Here is a 25,710-nt window from a genome sequence, read left to right on the forward strand (position 1 = left end):
CCGAAGGAAGATCATGCTCCCTCCCCCCACCTCAACACGCGCGCGCGCACACACACACTTAACAGTGTGCGATGCCTGGCTTTTACCCTTGCCATCTTGCTGTTTTAGCATTACCTGATGAACCTTCTGCATTCATGTCTGTCATTGCCACAGTGTTGTCCTCTGGGATGAAAGCACATTTCATTGAAATAAATTCATTGTGACATAGACAATGCTACCAGCCCTCTCTGACTCTTGGGACCTTTTTCCTCTCACTTGATCTTTTCTTGTTTTACTTTTTGTATGTGGTTTTAATTTAATGCTTGCTTCACTTTGTACAGCAGTAGTAAAATTTTAATATACTATATCCACAGAATAAAGTCTCATTCTCTCTTCACAGTTCTCCTGACGGGGTGGACAGCCAGCCTCCAGCTCTGCCCCCAAAGCAGTTGAGCAGGAAAACCTTAAACCAGATTATCCAGGCCCACTCGCAGCAGAGCCTATTGGACAACCACCTCAACGAGATGTACGATGTTCCCGCCAACACTGACAAGACCACGGTCAGTCAAGGGACTGGATGATACAAAACACACATGCTAGTTAATTAAAAGAACTAAATTGCCCCACAGGGGAGAATGTGAATCTGAATGGCTGGCTGTCTCTGTTGGCTCTGTGATTAACTGGCAACCAGTCCAGAGCACCCTGCACTTTCGTTTCGTAGTTTTGATGTGTGTCATTGCACGTTGTCCACACCTGACATTGTCAACTGTCTGTAAATATAGAAACCCTTCAGAAATGTGATATTATCTATTTGCTAAACAGTACCCAGTCAGCTTGCTAACTCAATCATGCTAAATGAAGCTTCATGTGTTCATAAAATGCGAACACCAGCCAAAAATGTCCACCCTGTTAGCAAGTTTACATATTTGCTGTCTTCCTTAAAATTGTCCGCTTGCACTTAATTATTATTATTTTTTTAAAGTTTCAAGGGGGTTTTGAAGCTTGACCATTATGCATTTCTCAAAGGCATCCTATTGTGATATTGACTCCGCAGTTTAAGTTTAATGAGCCTATTAATCATGAATGATATCTGACTGGAGATGGTCAGCAGAGACAAAATGTTCCTTTTCTCAGCACTCTGTAATTGTACTCAGTTGTCAGAAAACAGAAGATAAATTAGGTTTAATGTATTTTTTACTTGTTCCTTCAGCTAAATGGAGTTGTCCCTCATGATAATCTGGTCTTGATCAAGATGAGACCTGATGAACATGGACGTTTTGGCTTCAATGTTAAGGTAAAAAAAAGAAAATTCTCAATGGGACGTTTTATTTACTGTCCTATGCTTTTGTATTGGTTCATTGTCTTGAATTCTTTGCATGGCAGAGTTCTATTTTCACAGTATTTATAGAATTGTAAGAATGATTTCAGAAGTTGACCAAATTTCCCTGAGCGTCTGTGTGTATGTGTGCTTCCAGGGTGGAGCCGACCAGAAGATGCCAATCATAGTGTCCAGAGTTGCTCCTGGAACATCAGTAAGTGAACATCCACTGCTTTGTAGTTATACAGTCAGGACCTTGTTTCAGCATATGGTAAAACAAAATGTATCTCCACAAAGCTGCCATTTGACTCTTTTGATCTTGTTTGTGCTTCAGGCCGACCTATGTGTGCCCCGGCTGAATGAGGGTGACCAGGTAGTCTTGATTAATGGACGGGACATCTCGGACCACACCCATGACCAGGTTGTCATGTTCATCAAGGCTAGTTGTGAGAGCCACTCTGGAGAGCTCATCCTACTGGTCCGGCCAAATGGTAAGATGTTGATGTTGTCGATCCCACAGCGGGTAAATTCACTGGTGACAGGATCCAAAGACTGTCAAGTAGATTTAAAAGCCAGTTGGTAAGAAGGGGGGCGGGAAAGTGTACAGGTATTCCAACTACAGAGAGATCACACTCCTCAGCCTCCCTGGTAAGGTCTCTTCAGGGGTGCTGGAGAGCAGGGTTCGTCGGGAAGTCGAGTCTCAGATTCAGGAGGAGCAGTGTGCTTTTTCCCGGCCGTGGAACAGTGGACCAGCTCTATACCCTCGGCAGGGTCCTCGAGGGTGCATGGAAGTTCATCCAACCAGTCTGCATGTGCTTTGTTTACTTGGGGAAGGTGTTCAGTCGTGTCCCTCCGGGAGTTCTGTGGAGAGTGCTTTGGGAGTTTCAGGTACCGAACCCAATGATACGGGCTGTTCAGTTCGCATTGCCGGCAGTAAGTAAGTAAGGTTCCCCGGGAAGCGCTGGAAGAAGAGAGGGAAATCTGGGCTTCCCTGCTAAAGCTGTTGCCCCCGCGACCCCACCCCAGATAAGCATTTGTGAATGGATGGATGGATACATAGATACTGTAGATGGATGGATGGATGGAGTTAGTAATTCAATTATTTTATTAAAAAAAAATCCAGAGCAGTTTTCAAAAAACATTTGAAATGATTAGAATGGCCAGGTAACGTGCAGAAACGTCAGTATTAATTGCACTTAAACGGACGATGAGCGGTTTATCGTGCACTTCAAATAGTATCTAGTTTTCAATCTAACAATAAATTTCAGCCGGTAGTTGTAAAAAAAAGATGATTGTCAGCATCCTGATTACTGTCAAGGTGCCCTCAAGCAAGACGTGCATGTGATGTGCGTGCAAGCGCAAAATAGTTAAAGTGGCAATATCCATTTATCCGGCACAACATGTATGATAACCGGTTCAAAGATAAATGCATTGACTCCAACATTACCTGTACTGTAATACCATAATATTTGTTTGTTTGGTTTAATTTTAAATGATGAAAAGCTTCCTTTGCTTCATACGTAACCAGATGAAAAAGAAGCTAATGGAAATAAACGCAAATTCATCTGGTTTCTGCGTTTGAATGTTCATTATTATGCATGTTTCATACATTTGTCTTCAGATACATTTGTCGTCATAGACTGACATCTAAGCTATTTATATTCAGCTCATCAAAGAGTTCCTCCACCACCTTCAGGGAGTCTTTGAAGATGATGAATCATTGGAATGCTTGGCGTTAAGTGGGCCAAATGGGGATTTACATCCAGTCATACATCAAAGCCGATACATATCATTTAATTTATTCTGCTGCTGTGTCATTTTAAATATCGTCATTGCCTTGGTAATGACATCATCTCGACTGTCGATGTACGGACAGGAGTGGTCAGATGTTTACACTTATTTTGGTGATGAATATAATAATTTTGGAATGTTAATTTTGTCCTGGTTTCTTCCATGAATTACATATTGTGCATCTGCAAAGAATTGAGTGCACAAGTTAGACTTTCAGGTACGATTTTTTTTTCTGACCCACAGAATCAAAATTATACAAATTACTCTAAGTTTTTTACTTCTTCCTACTCCCTTGAACATAATAATTGTGTTGAATGATGACTGATTCTCTTTCCTTTTTACCATTTTACTTACCTTACTTTCTGTGAAATTATTACTGTATATGTTTTATGTTCAATAAACAAACGAAACGAAACGAAAAAATAGAAATATTTACTTGAATCTTTTAGTAAGAGGTGCGCAGGAACGCATGCAGCTTTGTCTTTGCCGCCTTGACAAGCGTTTTCATGAAGCACCGTTGGCTTGACCAGTACTCTGAACAATGGGTAACTCCATGGCATTTAGTGACGCTCTAATGATGACAAGTGTAGATTTACACAGTTTAAAAATAAATTAATAAAACCCGCAATGTCATTCATGCCCACGAAGTGTGTGTGTGTGTGTGTGTGTGTGTGTGTGTGTGAACACACAACTGTATGCATTGATGAAAGAATCTATATAAACATTTGTTTCTTTTTGCTGTCCAGCCATCTATGATGTGGTGGAGGAAAAGGTGGATTCAGAACCCGATTTTCAGTACATCCCAGAGAAGTCCCCTCAGGACCCCAGCCAGCTTGATCAGCATGCCCTGAGGGACTCTATGATTGTCCTGAAGGATGGTCTGAGCAGTGGAGCCATACTAGCCCAGTTTGACGTGAGTTGAAATGCACAAATAATAATTCTCACAGATGTAGTATTTTTATAAAAAATTTCAAGTGATTTGATGAATTATCAGTCAAGTGACCTCAACTTACCTCTGTTCTTACAGCAACTGTACAGGAAGAGGCCGGGGATGAGCATGCTGTGTGCCAAATTACCTCAGAACGTTTCCAAAAATCGCTACAGAGACATCTCACCCTGTATGTGATTGCCACATAAGATTTAAACCTAAATACTCAGCAACATATGTTCTGTTATGTATGACACACTTGCTGTCATTATTCATTCCGCCTTCTGTTGGTTTTGGTCTTTTCCTTGTCTGGTACGATTGGTCCTTCTGAAGATGATGCCACGCGGGTCATTCTGAAAAGCACAGATGACTACATTAATGCAAATTACATCAATGTAAGTTTTGATTGTCCTTCCTCTGATTTATTTGCAGATTCACATTTATTCATTGTGTCAAAAAGTTCACTATGTCTTATTATTTTTTATTTTTTTAAAGCAAACAAAGCATCCATCAAGCATGACCTAACAATTTATTTGTGTCCTGCATGCTGAAAACACATATTCCAGACAAGTAAGTTCTCTGTATTTCAATCCCTGTGTGTGCAGATGGAGATTCCCGCCTCCAGTCTCATAAATCGATACATAGCTTGCCAGGGTCCTTTGCCCAACACCTGCCCTGACTTCTGGCAAATGACCTGGGAGCAGGGTTCCTCTATGGTGGTTATGCTCACAACGCAGGTCGAGAGGGGACGGGTATGTTAAGAGTTTTCATTGAAAATCAGCAGTCATTGATTTCCTTTCTTGATATGATGAGAATTACAGTTGTCGCTCCTGAGTATTTTTAGTATTTTTTTTTCGCCATTTGATTCTTCCTGAGTCATCCGTCTACCTTCCTCATTTGGGAACTTGGAGTTGTACTCTTTCAGCCCTTAAGAAGCTTCAGTAATCATAATTCATTCAATCCGGCAACACCTGAATGAATGTTATTGATTTTCTTCAACTGTGTGTATAACTCAGGAACAGGAGAATTCCATCAGCAAAGACCAGGTAACTTCCATGTGCCTCTCTATTTACAACGTCCTACTTGTTGGTTATAGGTGAAGTGCCACCAGTACTGGCCCAATCCAGACAGCAGCGCTCCCTACGGAGACTTCACCGTTACATGCCACAACGAGGAGGGCAATTCAGCCTTCCTAGTCCGGGAAATGACCCTCATGCATTTACAGGTGAGACAAGATGCAAAGATGAAGCCCTCTGAACATTTCACGTCAGTCACCAATATTAACACAGTTATCCGTATCCTCTTGGTATTGCTGACAGGAATGTAAAATACTATTGCACTAGTGTAGGTTAATAATAGACGATATTACCTTCCTGACTCATGTGCAAATTGGGATTATGTCTTTGCCGTAGCAATGGAACTCCGCCCTAAACTGACAACCTCTTGTACCTCTCTCAAAAGGCGCTAATTATGGCATTAAAGATAAATTAACTCTGAAACAGTTATAATTATCATTCAAAATTCTACCATTTTTAACGGAATGGTTCATCCTGAGCAGGATGTGGCATTCATGTTTATGCACCCAATACAGCCCATTGAGGAACAAAAGAGGGAGAGGATGAAAAACAGCAGGGGAGATTAGAGAGAAAACATGGCGCAAGAGAGCGGGCAGTGTTTCGGGAAGAATGAACAGCCGAGGATCCAGAGGAGGTGTGTTGCCATAGTGAGCGGTGTGGGCTGTTCTTTTTCTGGCTCCCGCATGTGGACCACGTATTGAGATCTGGTTACCACGACAACCCAACCACCCCTCCGTCAGTCAGATTCTTGTAAAAGAACAAAAACACAGAAGAGTAGTCAAAAGCAGAAAGGGAGACAACAAGTTTGCTCTAGTTTGCTGTTTATGGTCATGGTGGTTATTTTGCATTCTTTTAAATTAGAGACTACTCTATAGTCATTGTCTTTGCCGCAGGAGATGAAACAATAATAACAGAGTTCCTTTTTTATGAGTCGATGTTGTTTGTGTTTAGATCTGCAATTCTTTCTTTGTGTGCACGTCTGTGTCTAGTTGACCTCCTTGACCATTTCCTACATAGCATAGCCTTTCAAAATGTATTGGTCTCGAAAGCAGCGTGACTGCCAAATGGTTGCCATAGTGAGCATGTTGCCGTGTTGAGGCAGCACAAGAAGTCTGCACTGAATCAGTGTTTGCGATAGGAAAAGATAAACAGTTTGGTAATTGATTTCACATCATGAGTATCAGGACCAAAATGATCACAACTACTGTACTGGTGTTCTCATGACAACAAATGTAAACAAAACTGTTTCATTTTGAATTTGTAAAAAATATACATCATACATAAAATCAGGAAACAAAAGAGAGAGTCTTTTTCTCTTATGCAAGACCCCACAAAATCTACACCCTGGGCTGGTTGTCACCCAATCGCAGGGCACATACCATTCATATTCACAATCACACTTATGGATGAATTTAGAATCTTCAATAAAGCTAACTTGCATGTTTTTGGAAGGTGGGAGGAAGCCGGATTAGCAACAAAATTAACAATGGAAGCCCAGGGGGCGAACAAGCAAACTCCAACCGCAAACCTCCGAACTGTGAGGCAGAAGTGCCAAGCACTCCATCTTACTGCACAAACATCCACCCTTCAAAGATGCTTTAATTTCTCTCAACACTGAGGCTGACATTCTAATTATGTTCTTGTCATGGTCAGATCACATATGAAGAATTAGTGTTTGTATGTATAGATTTTACACCCATTTAGTTTCAGCCAGGCATCATGCAACCTGTTCATGACTGACAGTGTGAGCCCTTGGCAATAAGGTTTCAAATAGTTGGTGTTTTTTATCTGTCCCAGTAAAACTGACCACAAATCCCCAATCGTGTTTCTCTCTGATATTGTGGAGGCCGTATATTTTAGGCTAGAGGATGAATCCAATACATTTTTCAGCAAGTCATATTGGTGGCACTGTGTCTTTGTATGCATTTTCAGAGTGAGGAGCAGAGAGAGCTGACCCAAATCCAGTACCTGGCTTGGCCCGACCATGGCGTCCCTGATGACTCCACTGATTTCTTGGACTTTGTTGCTTTGGTTCGGAGCAAAAGGACCGGGCAGGACCAGCCAGTGGTGGTACACTGCAGGTACGAAGGATCATATAATATGTCAGATTAGAGCAACTGACACAAGATTTGTTGCTCATACACTAATTGGCACATAAATACCTGATCTTCCCGGCAGAGATCAGTCATCCGTGTTCTTAATGCTCAAACAAGTGATTGGCAAATTCTTACCATCATTGCAGAGTCAATGCATTGACTCGTCGATTCAACATATACAAGTTCAATTTGAGTTTGCTACTTGGACATACAGTTTAAGTCCAGCCTCTGTTTCACTTCTGTAACTTTTAACATAAATCCTTTTACCTCCTGCTTTTTCCCAGTGCTGGAATTGGTCGGACAGGTGTTCTGATCACCATGGAAACTGCGTTGTGTCTCATGGAGTGCGGCCAGCCGGTTTACCCTCTGGAAATCGTCCGGACCATGAGAGACCAGAGAGCCATGATGATCCAGACACCTGTACGTCAACCCACCCGTTTTTAGGTCTTGCTTCACCCATCGACTTGAACTCATCTGTCTCCGTCTCCACCAGAGTCAATACCGCTTTGTGTGCGAGGCCATTCTGAAGGTCTACGACGAGGGACTAGTCCGACCGCTGTCGCTTGCCGCCTATCAGCTCCCAGAGAAGGTGGATGGCATCCGAGAAGAGGAGGAAGAGAATATAGAGGAGAGAGAAGTCAAAGCGGAGATAGGGGAGGAGGCGGCAGCTGTGGTAGACCTGCTGGAAGGAGGTTTGGATGAGGAGGAGGAGGAGGACGACGACGACGACGAAGAGGTGGAGGTGCTTGACGTGGGGGAAGTGACAGAGGATGAAGTGGAGGAGCCCAGCATCGCCAGTGCCACCAGCGAGACCAGCGTCAACCCTGAACCCGATCCTGATGATCCGTGACACTTTATCAGAGGAAGCGGGAACAGGAGACGAGAACAAACGCACTGTTGCACTTTATAATAACAAAGATGGGAAGAACAAATAGACAACAAACAGGAAACGCATTGACAGGTTCCAATTCAAGAAGCAATTCTGCGATGTTGATAAGGTACCATTAGAGGCGGTTGTGTGTTCAGGGTACACACAAAGACATGTGGATGCGGAGTTGCTTGTGCCATACGTACCGAGGGGATGGGCTGTCCCATGGATGGAAGGCTTCCAGTCACCCTGTCCCCTTTGTGAGTGAGTCTGCCAGACAGACCTGCCTTTTTTTTTAACTTGATACAGAGATAAACCTTTTATCTTTTGTCCCTCCCGAAAGAGTATTTATTGTGTTTTATTTTGTGTCAAACCTCGTCAACTGAACAAAATGAGTTGTATGTTTTGTACCGGTCTAGAACATCATGCTTTCTCAGTCCACTTTAAGTAGTCCAGCAGTCTTATCCCTCTTAACTGCTTTGTTAATCGTTTGATTTGTGAGGATGGAAAAGCGATGTGATTTAATTTATTGTTTTGATCTTTCTCACCTTTCTTGTTTCAGACTGACAGATGGACATTGGGAGGAAAATTTAGCACGATGACTTCGGTTCATTGCTTTGCGTTGGCAGACATCACACGGCATAGAGAAGAACAAAACAGTTTTACAATTTTCACCCATTTTTTGAACTTGGGTGCATTAATCGCTTAATCGCTTAGTGTCGGTCAATTAAATTGGATCTCACACCACTTTATTTCACCCCCAAGATGATCAAACTTTGACAACATTTTCCACACTAAATGGATGGCATTGAAAATGTTTTTGTGTTGGTGGAGCTTCTTCCAACTGGGACTCATTTGGGCAAATTCCCCAATAGGAGTTTAAGTCCTGAAATGTGCCCAAAATGGCTGCTTTAAACCCAAAAGGCCAATTTCGAACATGGATCCTGGAGTTCTGTTATTGAAATCTCTCATTCTAGGCATTTCTACAAGTCAAACATTTTTACGAGATCATGTTGAGGACCCCTGGAATATATGGATTGCTCACAGGAGTCCCCTCTTCCCCCACTAATTGGAAACCATTTGGTGAGTCCATACAGATATGAAGCCTGAAAAACAAACATGTCACACTATTGGAAAAAATACCCCAAAATCTTAACATTGAGTTGTATTATTCGTAACATGCAGCACTTTAAAAAAAATAAAATAAAAATCTTATTTTCGGGTATCAAGTGGTACACCATAATTTCAAGGTACTTGATTTTTAAGCTTATTTGAATGTCAGTTTGAGTGTTCACCTTCCCAAGTGATCAATTCCAGCCTGAAATTTTAACTTATTTAACACGTCATTGTTTTTCATTAGTTTTTTTTTTTTTTTTAATTGATGAATTTAACATTGTCCATAGCTGTATGGTGTGTAAGTTTTCATTGCCTTCGTCGACGACTGGATGAGATTTGTTTCAAAAATTCTCTTTTCAGTCCTTCTCTACGGTTGCATCTCAATAAATTAGAATCTGTGGAGAATGTGATTTTTCTTATGGTTCTATTTAAAAAGTCAAGCTTGTCAAATATATAGATTCATTACATACAAGGAGACATACGTAATGCTTTACTTTTTGGTTGTTGTAATTGGGGGTGTTCCAATCAGGGTTTTATGCTGCCACTTTCAATAAAGATGATCCATGAGTGAGCGTGCCCGATACCGATTGCGGTATTGATCACTGGATTAGCTGCAGATTTTTCAGTTTTACAGCTGCTCAGTAATGACTTTTTTTTTTAACAATCGATTAATGTCATTTACACTGGCCAACAGCAAATTTTAATCAGAAATGTCTATGTGTATTTTTGACACCGATTTAATAAATCTCTTTACTTTTTTCCTAGCACATTGGGTTTTTGAGATATTTTCATTTTTTGTTTTTACAAGTTTGACCTTCACAGACGTCATCATTTTAACAGAAATTAGCGAAAGTATTTTCCCTTGTGTTCCTAGATTCGTGACAATACAGTATAATATCAGCTTCACTTTTTGAATTGAGCTATGGAAATAACTGAATTTATTCACCATATTCTAGTTTATTGTGATGCAGCTGTATAACTTCTCCTTGTTCTCTTCTGAATATTTGGAGCTGTCTGTTCTAAGCCTGCTTGTCTCTTAACTGGAATGAAACATGGTGCCATAAAAGCTTTTCCCTCTTTGACATGATTATTTTTTTAGTCTTTCCTGAGAAAACCAGCTTATGTTCAAATTGTCCTTAGCCCACCCTTTTATGCCGAATTTAGTTTGTCCCCGATCAAGAAGTTTAGTCCTCCGAAACTCATTTGGCTTTCATAGCACATCTCGTCCATCCTCCTCCATGCTTTGTATTGTTCCCTCCACGTTGTGTTGGAACAGTGTAACCGTGCGTTTGTTTCTCCACAGCACATCCTCAAGCTTTTTTTTCTTTTCTTCAAAAGAACAACACTACAATCACTCTGTCCCTTACAGCTAACTTTGCATTCAGTTGATCATTATTTAAATTTTATTTAGTTTAAAACTAACACTTTTTAAAGTTCTTTGAGTGCCGCTTTGGCAAGACAAACAGGAATAAAACTTTAATGACATTTTACCAAGATAAAATCCTTGCAATTGTGTGCAACTCTACCAGACATCTAGCTAGGAGCTGTATAACTGAAATGTTTTGTTAATGACCCATAATTGATGAATTTGGGGTACTGAACAATGTTAGTTTTAGAGAGGTCTCAAAATGGGAAGGGCCAACTTTAACTGTATTTTTTTGCAAAGATAAAACCTGTTTTAGATGGCTCGGCAAAGGATAGCACTTTGTAGAATGCTGAGTAGCAAATAGTGCTACTGAAAAGGAAAAAGTTCCTTTTTTTATGTTTAGAATTTATTATTATTTCTTTTTTTAAGACATGAGTAGGGGAAAAAAAGAAAAGAACTTCTGACTACACAGTGCCACTTGTTAATTTTGTGTAAATAATGCTAGACCCTGTAAATACAATGTTGTATATTAAAAAAAATCTTTAAAATAAAAGGGAAAATCAATTGTGAGCACAAGTATTTTGTTGTTGTTTTCCTCTGGATGATTCAATTGTTCCACAACTGGTGTTTACTTCCAAACTTCTTGATTTGACTTGACACAATCTCTACCGGCGAGTATATATGCTAAAACTCCGAGACGGTGTTTTTCCTTATATTTTAAATGAAGCTTTTTTGTGTGTCGTACCAATGTCTTGTTTCTTTCTGACTGGATTCCTGGTTTTACTGGTGCTTTGAACGTGTCTATAAGCTTGATTGTGAACAATTAAAGCTTGTCTGTCAAAGCATGGCAATGTCGCTTCAGATTTACACACTGCAAAAGGGAGGTAAAGAGGATTCAAAGAGCACTTTCTATTTTGATAGCCATTGCTGATCTTTTTTCATATCTACAGCGGTCAAATGTCATATTTTTGTGATATGAAAAATGAAAATCATTAAAATATTTTTCCAGCACTATAATAATAATAATAATAATAATAATGCATTTTATTTAAGAGCGCCTTTCATGCCACCCAAGGACACTGTACAGACAATAAGAAAATACAATGTAAAAATTTGTAAACGAGATATTATATAAAAACAGGACATAAAATCATAAAATCATAAAAACATAGGAAATGGAAGAGCTATGTGTTGTAGGCGATCCTGAACAGGTGACCTATAACCTGTACATCACAATTGAAAAAAAAAATAGAGATAAAAACAAATGTCGGTAATGTGATTGCACAAATGTGCACATCCTCTTACAAGCGGAGGGCGTGGCTTAGTTCTAAACGAACCAATCACATTCAAACTCATGTTAAATCAAAGTTAGCACGCACCTGACACCATTTGAAGTGCCTCTGATAAACCTCAAGTCAAGTTCAGCTGTTCTAAAAGGCTTTTCCTGCCATTGGTTTGCTTTCTCGCAGAAACCTGAAAGTCTGGTGCTAACACGGACTGGTATTTGGAATGGTTTATAATTCTTTCCACGGTACCTTAAATAAGGCTGATCTGTAATTGTCAGCAAAAGCTTACTAGAGCAACTGGAGTTCATGTGGGTGTGCAGAGGCCCTTTAAATGGTAGCAGCTGAGTGGTGACTCCCATTTTACATTAATTTAAATTTGATTGGTTGATTCTGAGCACAGCCACAACCCCAATAATATGAAGGTGTGCACACTTGTGCAACCACATGATCTCATGAGTTAAATTTTTTTAATGCCCTTTTAAAGGCTTTTTAAAAACTCTCGCACACCCCTTGTGAGAATAAGCGGATTTGAAAATGGATAGATGGATGGATGGTACAAATAATGTATTTCAATAAGTTGGACATTTGAAACATTTGGGAAAGTCAAGCTAGGTTATGGTGCATTTTAGGTTAATCTTCAAATTTCACCCATGGCCGAATATCCCTAATTTTGGGAAATTGAAAAACACTGTTCTAAATTATCCAGGAGAGGGCGCTTATGATTATTGAAAAACATCTACTATTTGTTCACGACTGAGTTAAATGTTGCACGTAAGTCGGAACACACTAATGCGTACATACAGTAAATATGTGTATGAAAATCACCTTGGCGTCATACAAATAAAACAGTCAAATGAAAAACATTAAGTTAGACGGTAATTGAGTGGGCTATTTTTTGGTAACCTCGAAATGTCATGTGAGGCTGTCGTAAATTATGAATTACTTCATTCATACCAGGAGGTGTTGAATGACTAAATGTATCTGTGCCATTGTTCTGTTATTTCAATTTTACTACCAAATTGACTTCAAAACAAATTACTTCAGTTCCTGTATGAACTCGAAGCAAATGTGCGGATATAATGGCAGGCCTCCAAAGTTGTGAGAATCAAAATGAGTCCGTGTCTCTTTAAAAAATACTAATCACGTTGTTGTTTGGGTTTATCGTGGCGTCACTTCCGGGGGAAAGCTTTGCCTCCTACTTTTTTTTTTAGTTGGGACCTGGGAGAGAAAAAATCTCGCAAGGGTCGTGGGGCGGAATGAAATAGCAAGCAGAGTTCGAACGCTTAAAATGCTTCATGTTGCTCTTCGGTCATCTAAAATGCAAGTGGGCGTGCTTTCGCACTGGATTTAACGCAGGCGATTCAGTAAGTATCTCTCGCTTCTCCATTCGAACCCTTCTCCGCATTCACAAGTGTCTCCCACAGCCGGACAAGTGTATCTTGCGTCCAGCCAAAGAAAGCACCAGGCGGCGCTTGTTTTAAGTCACCGTACAGTCAAGTAGAAATGGTACGCCCGCAGTACAGTTGCAGGCATGTTTACGGCTTGGCTAGTGCTTGAAATCAAGCGCACACCTGTTGCTTCGCTTCCTACAGGTACTTTTCACCCCCTGGCTGAGCTAATACAGCAGTCACGTCACGGTTCGTTTCTCTGTGTTCTTCATTTGAATGAAGTATCTGATTAAATCAAAAGCCATAACCTAAATAGCAGCAACTTAATTGCCTTGCCCGCGACTGACTTTTAGTGTCATTGCCCACTTTTCCCCCCCGAAACGACGTCATTTTCTGAGCATCATTTAACGTGGATCAATTTTTGGCCATAAATGCTTCTTTAAGGACCATGATAGGAAGATATAAATCTTTGAATTATCCGTCAAGTAGTGAAGCACTGCACTATCAGTGACATACAGTATATAGATTATATGTTCCTGTATGTGTTAACATCATAGTCCAAATTTTAAACACATTCTAAATACACTTTACGAATCCATCTAAAGTAGTTAACCATTGTACTTTCAGTAAAATTTATACATAAACAGTTGGCCATCTATGTACACCTATGTCACTTTACACATTATACATCATTTCATGTATGTTTCATCATCATAGCCTATGTTATAAACACTTTTGTGTGATACAGGTGGTGTAGTGTGACCCTCCATCACTCCCAGCATGCTGAGTTTCCTGCGCAGGACATTGGGGCGACGCTCCATCCGCAAACATGCTGAAAAAACGCGGCTACGGGAGGCCCAGCGTGCTACAACGCACATCCCAGCTGCTGGAGATGCCAAGTCCATCATCACTTGCCGAGTCTCCTTGTTGGACGGGACAGATGTCAGCGTCGACCTGCCGGTAAGAGCAATCCTAATGAGTTCAAGTGATGTCAAAAATGGAATGAAAAGCAGTATAAAACTACAAATTTGAACACTACGCCAATGTAATAAGCCATTTAAGTGAATACCTCTCACTTATATATAATGTGTGCAATGGACAACTACTGATAACTACAGCACATGTTTGTGCAGCTTCTGCTTTCAGATCTTCTAAGTAGGAGAATGATTATATGTTTAAGTGAGGGAAACCAGTTAATATAGAAAATATTTCATTTATCTCGCGTGTGGTTTGTCTGAGGCTGTGGCTTTAAGGCAAGTGTGAATAAAGTTAAATGACTGGTGTGTGATTGAAGCGCAACACGAATCTTCGTCACTCAGAGCTCAGTTACTCACAAAGTTATGATGATTTTATTTTTAAAATCGATAACTTAAATACACACAAATGAACCGCTACATGAGCTTTTTTAAATGCTCTGAAACATACTTTATAATTTATCATTCTGTACATCGAGATGATGAATGTATCTTTGATTTTTATTTGATTTTTTTAAAATTGTGTGAATGTGGCTCATTGCAAATTAAAAGTAGTTGTATTAGTGGGAATGTTACACTGTTGACGGCGATGTTGTTGTGTCAGTAGCACAGCCTCTTTAAGCTTATTCACATGTGGGTGTGCACACTTCAGTAGCTGATCACCTGTAATTCCATGATCCTCTCTGGACAACACGCTTAATCACATGACCGCATCACATGACATGTGCGGCACCTCACTCTTGACTTCTCTTTGAAATGAGAGGTTTTCCTTGTTTCCCCTTTTGCCCCTCTCAATTCACAACAAAGGCTTTCTTCCTCCCTGCCGCAGGCTTCTTCTATTGTTCACTGATTGCTTTCCAAACTTTGACCCACAATTAAGCTGGGAGAGAAAAAAAATCTATTATACCATCAGTGCTGCTGTCGCGCATTGTATTGATAATGAGATTGATTAGCAACATTTGTGAAGACGATGGTGTACCTTTTCATATTTATGACAGTATAGTGTTGCGTTGATATTTGCCTTCCCCTAAAGTACATTATGCCTTGAAACGTAAACGTGCAGTGTATGCTTATTAACTTTGCATTGTTATTGGATCATACCTTCCATTGGCATTAAATGTGTGTAATAATTGACATATTTTTGCACCAGTGGACTGATTTTCAAAACTTTCTGATATTTCCAGGTGCATTTTAAAATTTGGACTGTAATAGGAAGTTAGTTTATTTTGTCCAGAAATTCAAATCAAAAAGTGATTAAAATATTAATCAAACACAGACCGGCAGGCCACCCCGACCTAATTTTGATTTTAAGAATATTTTTTATGATGAAATACTCTTAATTTCTTCATCATTATTTTATTGTTATCTGTAAGCAATCATCATCCAAAGAATTTTTCCAAAAAATCATGACATTTGTCACCCTCTGTGTAATCTCGCTTTTTAAATTGAACTATTGAAGCAAATGATGTTTTCCCTCAATATTCTCATTTGTTGAGATGCACCTGTAGGGATTAATTTCATGAGTGGGTTACACACTAAATTGCTAACCAGTCAGTCAAAGGAGTGAGCTGTAAAGCTGTATTCACACTTTTAAGGTTTGGATTATTTGGTCATGTCAGGAATGTATCATCTGAAACCTGCCTGGTGCATATCAAAAGAGTGAACCGAGAGCAGTTGTAGAATTAGTCAAGGACCTGCAGCAGGGCTATATGATGGAGCAAAAAAACCCCCCAAAAAATCATTATTTTATTCGAATTTATTTATTTTTTTAAAATCATTTAGCCATTTCACCAAAATATGTCTTTACTTGAAAGTGGTCTGTAGTGCAAAAAAGTTTGGGAACCACTGTACTGTCACTGCACTAAAAAATACCGTCATTAGTTAATTGCTTTCGACTGGACTTTCAATTACTTTACAGTCAAATCTAGATTTTTTTTTTCAACCCTACTTCCTTGTTTTAGTTCACACTTAATGGCTGGACAGACACTCCAGAGACCCAACTATTTGTATACTAGCAATTATAAAGTAAAGTTTCCATTCTACCATCCCCTTTAAGTAGGTTTAGTGTCGAACTATTGCAGTTACCCTCTTCATGATCCTTATTATTGTATATGTACAGATTTCCTCACGTTGACTACACTTAAGTCCCCTGTCTGGGCAGAACAAGCATACGATATACAAAACGCAATTCAGACAAAATAACGTGTGTGCAGGCAGGTTTTCTTGCATCAGTCCCCCTCTGCGCCTCACAGGGCAAACGGTTTCATAATGCCATGCCTGCTTTATTTTTCTTCCAAATATTTGTAGCAGGACTCCCAAAATGTAGTTACATTAGAACCTTAAAGGTCTACTGAAATCCGATTGACGTTATTAGTTAAGCTCCAATTTGCTTCTTCTTCGTAGGCAAAATCACCTTTTAACATTCCTAACTTTTGTCCTATTAATACTGGTGTCTTAATGACACGGCGATATTAATAGGTGAGAACAATAAGCCACTCTTTTCAACACTCTTCACTTTTATGATAAATGAGAAAGGGGCTTTACTGATTCACTTGCATCTAGTGGCTAACCAGTTGGCGGTTAGCGCGTGTGGCTAATATCGGCAGTCAATCCAACTGCCTGTTTGTGTCGTGCCATGCCATCTCAAATGAGTTGTCTTGACCTGCCAAAAGCATATCGGCAAGCTATGATGTCTGACATATTTTAAAGATACGAATATTGTACTATTTGCACCCAGTAACTATTTACGATCGGTTATTTTTCACTGAATTGCATACTTTTTGAGATGTGCATCAGCAGCAGACTGGAGCCCTACTTATAGTCATGCAAATCAGTTTGTATTTCCTCATTTTAGTTGGATTGTCGGTTCATTGACTGAACATATGCGCAAATCTTTTTCAGATAATATGTACCCTTCTTACTCAGTGGTTGAGACACATTTGTGTGATCACATGCCGAGAGACCGCAAAAGAACAAAACAAAAAATTTGAATCACTGTAACAAAGCATGGCACACATGCTCACACACAAACACGCATGGACAATGAGGCCTTTGTATGCCGTCTCTCTCCCTCCGGAGGGTACTCCAGGGGTACGCTATGCCTGCTCAGAGATGCCAACTAGTATGGGGCCTGCACACTATTAGCGGTGTGTGCGGGAACAAACTTCTGTCACTGATGATGGGTCATGTCCTTAAATTTATTACATAGTTGTATCCAGGGCAGTTGGGAAACAAATACAAGTAGGATTTGCTGTACAGTTAATGCATGAAAAAAGGGGTGCTTACAAAACGCTATAGCTGCAACAGTGACTTTATGACATGACAGATTTTTTTTTTCTTCTTTGCAAAGCACAAAGACCAAAATGGTCACAAAACGTCAGGTGATCACATGGTGTGTTCAGCTTCCCCACTTCCCTCAGCTCCATGGTGTCTGGGGCACTTAAACCCCCATTGCCATGGCAACACTGTCACCATGCCTCAAGTTGAGGTTTGGGAGACAAATGAGTCTGCGTGCGTGTGTGCGTGTGCGCGTGTGCGCGTGTGTGTGGGTGTGGGTGTGCGTGTGTGTGTGTGTCTGCATGTGAGGGAGAGATCTTCCAGTCCCAGGCAGAACACAGGCAGTAACTGGTACAGCCTTGCTGGAAACAGCAACTCCTATTCAGGCTATTTAGATTTACTCATACCGGTACTCAGTGAAAATACACAAATTAAAACACAGTAATCACAAAACGAACATGAAAGAAAGACACATCGCAATTTTTGTGCTTGTGTTGCTTGTTTACAATATGTCGGTTTTCCAATCAAGAAGCTATTCAGCACTGAGAAACCTAACTGCTCTTTTTCTTTCTTTTCATGGGTACCCTCATTAGAAAAAAGCCAAAGGTGAGGAGCTGTTTGACCAGATCATGTATCATCTGGACATAGTAGAAAAGGACTACTTTGGACTACGCTTCATGGACTCTGCACAAGTTCCGGTGAGACAGATTTTCTTTTGAGCAGTTCCCAGGTGATTTAATACCTTGTCTGTGATATCCTTTCCTCTGAAATAGAATCTGCATGTATGTTGGGCATGGACTGGTGCTTGAAGAACACGAATAATTAGATTACCAAAAAAAAGCTGAAACAAAATCAATGCCTGAAAGCTTCACAGTAAGCCTTTTCCACATGGACTAATGTTACTGCTGACACACGCACCACTGCATGTACAATAATTCGCCATGATGCTTGTGAGCCAGGAGGAAGCCGTGCGTAAAAGATAAAGAAGACGATAAAGTGCAATGCAAAACTAATGTAACTCAACACAAAGTATTGATATTTGCTGAATTAATGTAGCCTACCACCGCTAGTTATGATGTATTGGATTGTTCTCTAAGACATGCACTCATGCACTTTCAATTGTTTTACTGGACAAACAATTGACAAAAAAACAAAAAACTTAGAAGCAAATTCATACTCAAGCTGCTACAACCACGACCGAGGACCAGGCACTCATTTAACTGGCTAGTGTTTAGCCATTTAGCAGCCAGCAGCTAATCTGAGCTCACAACAGCCAACTCTCTAACTCTCATTTGCTAACTCACGCTAACGGAAATCATTGCCTGCAACAAAACTTTGTGCGCCTCTGCTTAACCTGCATGAATATGCAAACTCACCCCACTGTTATGGATGGACGTATGGACACATTTTGAGAAACGGACTGATACATTTTTTTTTTTTGGTCACCTCAGGCATTCCAGAGACTCAATTATTTGTATGCGAGCAATGAAGTATGTTTTCCATAGAATGTCCTGTTTCACATTTTGCTGTTTGGAATCCACCCGAAAAATCAAACTGACATCAACATCTCGTCGTCATTGGCTCGACTAAAAGGATTGGTTCTGGCACTCTTGTCGGCTTAGAGAGTCTGCTGGTGCTCGGACTAAGACTTTCATTTCTTGGTGTGCCAGTAACCCCGGCTCTTTGCACCAACTCCCTGCGAATGCTGTAAAAACTGACGCTGGGGAAGATTTAGCAGAGAGGAAGGGCACATGATTGAGGGCTGGAGGTAGTCAGTGAAAAGTGGGAGAGAATGCTACAAGGAGGAATGCGGGGGAGAAGACGCCACGGTGCTCTGAGTTCCTCGCTCGTTCACTCACTACCACGTGCTCAATCACAGTCACCAGCTTTTGCTCTCCTGACTTCCTTCATGTCTCATCGAGCCTGCATGTTTCTCGTAGAAGAAAGCTCTGGGTCAAGTTTAAGATATACATTCTCATAAGATCCATGAGAACTTGTGAAGTCAGCAAGTATGTGTACTGCACAGTACCTTTTATTACGTGTAACAGTGTTGAATGGATTGTGCTTTTTTTGTTTCAGCACTGGCTTGATGTTACAAAAAGTATAAAAAAGCAAGTGAAAAGTAAGTACACGGGGCCCTCTTCCCTTTTTCCTTAACGTCAAAAGTTACTTTTTTTTCTGAACGCGTTTATGAGCAAGAGCAGAAAATGTTTTTATGGGAATAACAAATCTGTGGGCACATTATGCATCTGGCTTTGCTGTTTCATTTCATATTTCCCTGATGGTACCTTGGGTCTTATTATGCGCAGTAAACAGTTCTCATGCTTGACAACTTTGACATCCTGCTGTAATTTCACATCTTTTAGTTGGCCCGCCATACTGCCTTCACTTGAGAGTTAAGTTCTACTCCTCCGAGCCAAACAACCTGCACGAGGAGCTTACCAGGTGAGCTAACATATAAACTAGAACTATTCGAATTTAACAAAAACGCCTTATGAACAGAGGTTCTGATTTTAAGTTCTTTTTGAATCAGTTGTCATAAACAATTTGTCAGATAAGCACAAATTGAATGTGAGAAAAGGGCTATTGTGCCTCCTCTGACTGCGAGTCGTGCACTGTCCTTTCTTCCCTTGTTTCTGCCATGCTTCATGTGAATGAGTCACTCTGAAAGCATTGTTTCAGCCTCAGACACTTTGAGTGCAGTCATCTGACTTTCTGGCTAATCTTATTGAAGTGATAGAGCCAGACGTTGTTCATCGTTACGTTGGCTTGCTAGAACAGTCATGTGACAACTATTTTTTGATGACCCAAAGTAGATAGATAAATAAATACAAGTTAAAAAGTATGTTGCATTACAACTACTCAGACGAGCGCAATTTATCTGTTACTTAAGTATTTGTAACTGACTAGACCTAGCTTGTTCCTACCCACCCCTGCTTGTAACATAATAATTGAAACAAATGAATCATCACCATGTTTCACAAGAGAAGTTTGTTTTTCTCCCAGATACCTTTTTGTGTTGCAGTTGAAACAAGATATCCTCAGTGGAAAGTAAGTCATTTTCCTGCATCTACGTCAGGGGTGTCAAACTCGATTCACATTGTGGGCCACATACGGCCTCGGTAGATGTCAAGTGGGCCGGACCATTAAAATTATACCATACTCTGCTATAAATAACCAAAATATCATGTCTTTCCTTTGTTCTGATCAAAACAGTGTGTCCCTTTGCGGATACTCCATGAAGTGCACCTGATTAAAAATAGTCATTCCGTGTCTTTTATGCATTTTTTTTCACTTTTAAATTATCCCGCGGGCCTGATCGAACCTCCTTGGGGGGGGGGGGGGTTCCGGCCCGCGGGCCGTACGTTTGACACCCCTGATCTATATTAACGCATAAAGATATTTTCTCCTTCCTCTGACTGTGAAGTTGTATCTGGATAATTGATTTTGGCTCATTTTTCTGCATCTTACCAAACCTGTCGACAATTTCAGGCTAGAATGCCCATTTGAGACAGCAGTGGAATTGGCTGCCTTCTCACTACAGGGTAAGTCAGCTAAGCGGGAGTAAAAAAATGGTTTGGTCCATCAGCATCTTATGTGGTTTAGGCTTTTAGACATAAAAGCCATTCATTGTTTACTACTTCCAGTAGGATGATGTTGGCCCACATTCCATCTTGCTTTTTCACAGAGGTTAAATCTTTTCACCCTTCTGCATGTCGTCTAAAGATTGTTACTAATCCGGTTGGTATTTGCAAACTGGAGAGCCTTTAAAAAAAATCAACCTATCTGTCATTTCGAAAGTGCTCTTGCCAAGGCCGACCTGACGGCACAATGCCTTTTCAAGTGGGTCACTGCTGGCTCTTTATGTGACTGGCCCGGTGTTGTGTAAATCACCAAATCCCCCCTTTTTTGTGACATGGTCAGGAAAATACAGAAATTATCATGCTTTGGTTCGTTTTCAAAAGCTTTATGTTCTCCCTGTAACTTACTTTTTATAATTGCAATTAAGATTTCACCTCCAACATTTACAATGTCAGGTTGACATTGTATTCTAACTTCGCAATCTTGACTTGATTGGTTACAATTTAATTTTTTAGGACACATCTATCCACACACTCACAGTGAATGTTTTGAACGTTACATGACCAAATTCAGAAAACAGGCAAGCCATGGTCGTTACGTGGGCCCTTAGGCACTGTGATGTCATTTTCAGTCGACAGTAAGTGGCAAAATGGCTGCCACCTGAGATGGATCAAAACAGATGGATTTTGCAGCTTAATTCATATTGTACAAATGGAATACTAAGCAGAATGCCATTTTTAGACGTGTGGTGCCACATACAACATTTTTGCCTCGAGTTCCCCTTTGACTCGGCCTTTCACTTGTGTGTATGAAGTTGATGCCAAACTAGACTGATGCTGCGATTGTGGTTTCCCATTGCTTAGAGCTACCTGAGCAAACAGACCTTGATTAACGGTTTCAAAATTGACTTGTTTGCGTTTTCGCTGCCTTTGCCAGATCAATTCACACCAGAATCCATTAGGTTCTGATCTTCTAGTAATCTTTTACTGACATGTTTGTCGTCTCATCTTGCTCCAGAAGGCATCGTGCACACAGATTCTGTGGAATCTCATTTGTCAAATGTATTAGTGTGGAGAAGGGCACCAAATAACTTCCAAGGTAGTAACTATACCATGGGACTTACTAAAGTCATCAAGTGGAGAAAATATGCCAACAATGGTGGCATTTCCATGAACTGGATGTCAATTTAAAATTGTGAAAAAAATGGTTAAAAAGACGACAGGGTTGATGCCAAGAGTGCAACATCGAAGTTGTTTCAAGCAAGCACTAAATGTTTCGTACATGTGACAGCATTGTCCTGTCTTATTTCATACTGTATGTCCGTGCTGTTGGGTAGGGTGACAGGACGGAGGCCTCATCTCATAAAGAAAAACACAATACATCAGACAAACATGTCAAGGTGAACCTTATGGCCCTAATTCTAAAACACATCTTAAGACTAAAACAACACCATATCCACAGTGGTGGCAGCAGCATCATGCTCAGCTGAAACGGAGGCCTTAGGTGGAGGAATGACTACTGGAGCAGCTCAACCTTAGTTGTGGTTATTCAGAGGCACTTTAACTGGTGGTAGGTGCGTGCTGACTCATTTGATGTTGAGTTTACGTGGTAAATTCTGAACACATCCTCATTCCCATTTATACGGGGGTGTGCACACTTGTTCAATCACACTAAATGCTTTGTTTTTATTTTCCCCTTTCAACGAGTGGTTGAAATTATTCATCTTTGTCCTATTTGTTAACATCACAAAAATCGTTATTTATTTTTCTATATCCACTCTATTGTTCAGTGTTTTGTGGAACTTTGTAACCAACATGCACGCGTGCGCACACGCACTCACGCTCACGCACACGCACTCACGCTCACGCACACACTTCCATAGTCATTGTAGGGTAAATGCCAGCTCATTAGTGCTCCATCCTCTTCAGTGGCCTCCTAATCCAGCACCTTATCTGTCTTTGCTTTTTCTCCCCTGTTGAGCTTCCTCCTTTTCACAATCTCTTAAAAGAAAAAATATTTTTTTCCCTCCCCCCACCATCTATACGCTAAGCCTTCACTCACTGTCAGGGAAGCACTTTCAAGATTCAAAGGTCAACATCCTTTCTTCCACAACAGATAATAAGCTTTAATTGCACTTTGTCTTGCTCTGACTACACTTCATAGTTTATCATCACATGGTTTCTTCTCAAATTGGTGCTCACCCGTCTTGTTGAAGATCACAATACTCCCGCATAATTTGTGAATGGAACGACATGATGTGCAGTGCCTGGCAGGTTTAGTCGTTTCCTTGGTTCTCAATGTTTCTGGGATGGTTTGGCTGAGACTGACATTGACTATTGTGTGATTTTGTTTGTGACACTGACTAGAGTATAAACCTCCTCAAGCACATCTTTTAAAGTTTTGAAAATGTTAATTTACTGAAACGTTAGCGCCTTTGTGTGATGTATGGCCCCTTTCTTATGAACTGATGACCAAAAATCTTGCCAGTTTGTGCGTATTTTAATTTTTTTTACAAACATTCACTCATAATAAAAACAAGATTATCATGGTTTTTATGTTTTTCTTCCCCAGCGGAACTAGGTGATTGTGACCCACTAGAACACAGTCTGGACCTTGTATCAGAATTCAGATTTATCCCCGAACAGACTGAGGATGTGGAACTGGCTATATACAACATGTGGAAGGAGTGCAGGTTGGTTTGTTTTTCACGACAGAACCACAGCATTTGACTGTTTTTCATTCTGCACACAGTGTAGACTAGCTGTTTGTTTCTGGAGCTAATACATCATTCAAATTATTATTTTTTTTTTACTTTACACCTTCAGAGGTCAAACACCGGCACAGGCTGAGATCAACTACTTGAATAAAGCAAAATGGCTGGAAATGTATGGTGTGGACATGCATATGGTTCAGGTAAGTGACACACTAACACACCCACCCTTTTCATCAATAGAATGAAATTGCTTCCCACTGGTGAAAGCATTTATCGCGATTCATAGTCAACGACTTGCTGCAGGTCATGAATATGTTTGACCAGTTCAAATTGTGTCTTTTCAAATTCATTGAAGATCTGTACACGGACAAAATTTTGTTCTTCAATTGTATTAATTTTTATGTATTGTTTTGGGATACTTTTGGATGTACGCGTTTGTACTTTTAATTTGCTGTTGAGGTGTGTTGTCCAAAAGGTGTCAGTAATGCTGTAAATTCTCCTCTCCTCTTTCAATGCACAGGCACGAGATGGTAATGAGTACAGTCTGGGTTTGACACCCACTGGTGTTTTGGTGTTTGAGGGACAAACCAAGATTGGCCTCTTTTTCTGGTATGCTTGACTACGAGCCAATTTGTTGGCCCATTTAAATGCCTCGGATGTGATCTACCATTTTTTTTGTTCTGTCTTGAGTATTGTGTTTGTGTGTTCCTGTTTGTAGGCCAAAGATCACTCGCCTGGATTTCAAAAAGAGCAAGCTGACTCTGGTGGTTGTGGAGGATGATGACCAGGTGAACATGCACGCCAAATAATTCAACAACAACAACAACAACAACAGTATTTATAGAGCACTTTCAAACAGCCATCGCTGCATACAAAGTGCTGTACATGGAGCAATTTAACATGCACAATAAACAGTAAGACAAATCGGTAATAAAGGCGGTAGAAAGCACCAAACCGTAAAACCAAGAACAAATCTAAGTCATGCTGAGTCGAATGCCAAAGAATACAAGTTTTGAGGAGGGTTTTGAAGATGGGCAGCGAGGAGGCTTGCCGAATGTTCAGTGGGAGGTCATTCCAGAGAGAGGGACCAGCAATTCAGATATATAAGACCTAATTGCGAAAAAAGAAAAAGCGTTAAAAGGCAAAAGGGACCAAGAAGGTGCAAAGTGTAGCATGTGGAATGGTGCTTCGAAGTGTGCTCCGCAGTTTTCATCTGCTCTTGAATTCTGCAATATCAATCTCACATACTGCACCAAATTATAATCGTTCTACTGTCAACACTTGGTCGTTTCATATTCAGGGCCATGTGGAATAATACTTTTTACATCTTATCGGTGGCTAATATTTTTCCTCAACTCGACATTGCTCTTTAAAAGCACATAAATCTGTTGGCAGTTGCTTCACAGGAAAAATACAGAGCTTTGTTTCCTAATAAAAGAATAATAATATAGTGTTCCTTTGGCCCCCTGTCCCAAAATAAAAATGAAAGTGGACTTGTTGGGTTGCCCAGAGGCAAGTGTATATGTGGGAGCAGCAGAGCTTGCTTATGTCCATCTTGGAGGTCCGTGTGGGAGGTTAATAAAGAAGCCTCCTCTCTGGTATTTCTGGTATGCATTATCCACGCTCCCCACCACCACACACACATACACTGTACACACAGCTCTGCCCTTCTTGCTCGGCTCCCTCCTGACAGTTAAATAATGTATCATTTACTGGTCAGTTCATGTATTAAGCTTTGATACTTCATCATCACACATATGACACACAGTATTATAACTTCTGCGGTGACACTCATAAGTGTAAAGGCTGGCTGGCAATTGTCTCTGGAGATGTGAATTTATACTTGAGTATACAGAGTAAATCGTGCCATCATCTCTGCAACACTGGTCATGTCTTATTGTATAACATATAACTACTGTGTCTGGGTTATCTGCAGGTAGATGTTTATTTCTT

General features: G+C 40.4%; 2 protein-coding genes across 7 annotated transcripts in view; both read left to right on the top strand.

The window, feature by feature from the left end:
- ptpn4a (protein tyrosine phosphatase non-receptor type 4a) overlaps nt 1-11,383 on the top strand; it is a 55,299-nt gene extending 43,916 nt beyond the window's left edge. The window contains exons 16-28 of one of the 2 annotated variants that reach the window (XR_015102236.1): nt 380-539; nt 1,190-1,273; nt 1,455-1,511; nt 1,632-1,788; nt 3,835-4,001; nt 4,116-4,206; nt 4,350-4,411; nt 4,622-4,768; nt 5,113-5,241; nt 7,025-7,173; nt 7,473-7,608; nt 7,682-8,316; nt 8,619-11,383. Coding sequence is in view for 1 of the 2 variants with exons in the window: in XM_086123488.1 (XP_085979614.1) it covers nt 380-539; nt 1,190-1,273; nt 1,455-1,511; nt 1,632-1,788; nt 3,835-4,001; nt 4,116-4,206; nt 4,350-4,411; nt 4,622-4,768; nt 5,113-5,241; nt 7,025-7,173; nt 7,473-7,608; nt 7,682-8,038 (1,696 nt within the window). In the remaining variant the exon portion in view is untranslated. Of the gene's footprint in view, nt 1-379; nt 540-1,189; nt 1,274-1,454; nt 1,512-1,631; nt 1,789-3,834; nt 4,002-4,115; nt 4,207-4,349; nt 4,412-4,621; nt 4,769-5,112; nt 5,242-7,024; nt 7,174-7,472; nt 7,609-7,681 lie in introns of both variants that reach the window. The other variant, XM_086123488.1, reaches the window with a different exon arrangement.
- A 1,647-nt stretch (nt 11,384-13,030) lies between these two features.
- The window catches only part of epb41l5 (erythrocyte membrane protein band 4.1 like 5), a 29,160-nt gene continuing 16,480 nt past the window's right edge, over nt 13,031-25,710 (top strand). For all 5 annotated transcript variants that reach the window (XM_086123774.1, XM_086123778.1, XM_086123779.1 and 2 more), the window contains exons 1-11: nt 13,031-13,188; nt 13,961-14,172; nt 18,056-18,160; nt 19,542-19,584; nt 19,829-19,907; nt 20,469-20,513; nt 20,955-21,007; nt 23,616-23,736; nt 23,870-23,957; nt 24,278-24,366; nt 24,476-24,545. In XM_086123774.1, coding sequence (XP_085979900.1) covers nt 13,993-14,172; nt 18,056-18,160; nt 19,542-19,584; nt 19,829-19,907; nt 20,469-20,513; nt 20,955-21,007; nt 23,616-23,736; nt 23,870-23,957; nt 24,278-24,366; nt 24,476-24,545 — 873 coding nt within the window. In that variant the 5' untranslated portion in view covers nt 13,031-13,188; nt 13,961-13,992. The remainder of the gene's footprint in view (nt 13,189-13,960; nt 14,173-18,055; nt 18,161-19,541; nt 19,585-19,828; nt 19,908-20,468; nt 20,514-20,954; nt 21,008-23,615; nt 23,737-23,869; nt 23,958-24,277; nt 24,367-24,475; nt 24,546-25,710) is intronic.

The sequence above is a fragment of the Hippocampus guttulatus genome, chromosome 11, assembly GCF_054856545.1.
Source record: "Hippocampus guttulatus isolate MCC_2025c chromosome 11, RoL_Hgut_1.0, whole genome shotgun sequence".
Taxonomy (NCBI): domain Eukaryota; kingdom Metazoa; phylum Chordata; class Actinopteri; order Syngnathiformes; family Syngnathidae; genus Hippocampus; species Hippocampus guttulatus.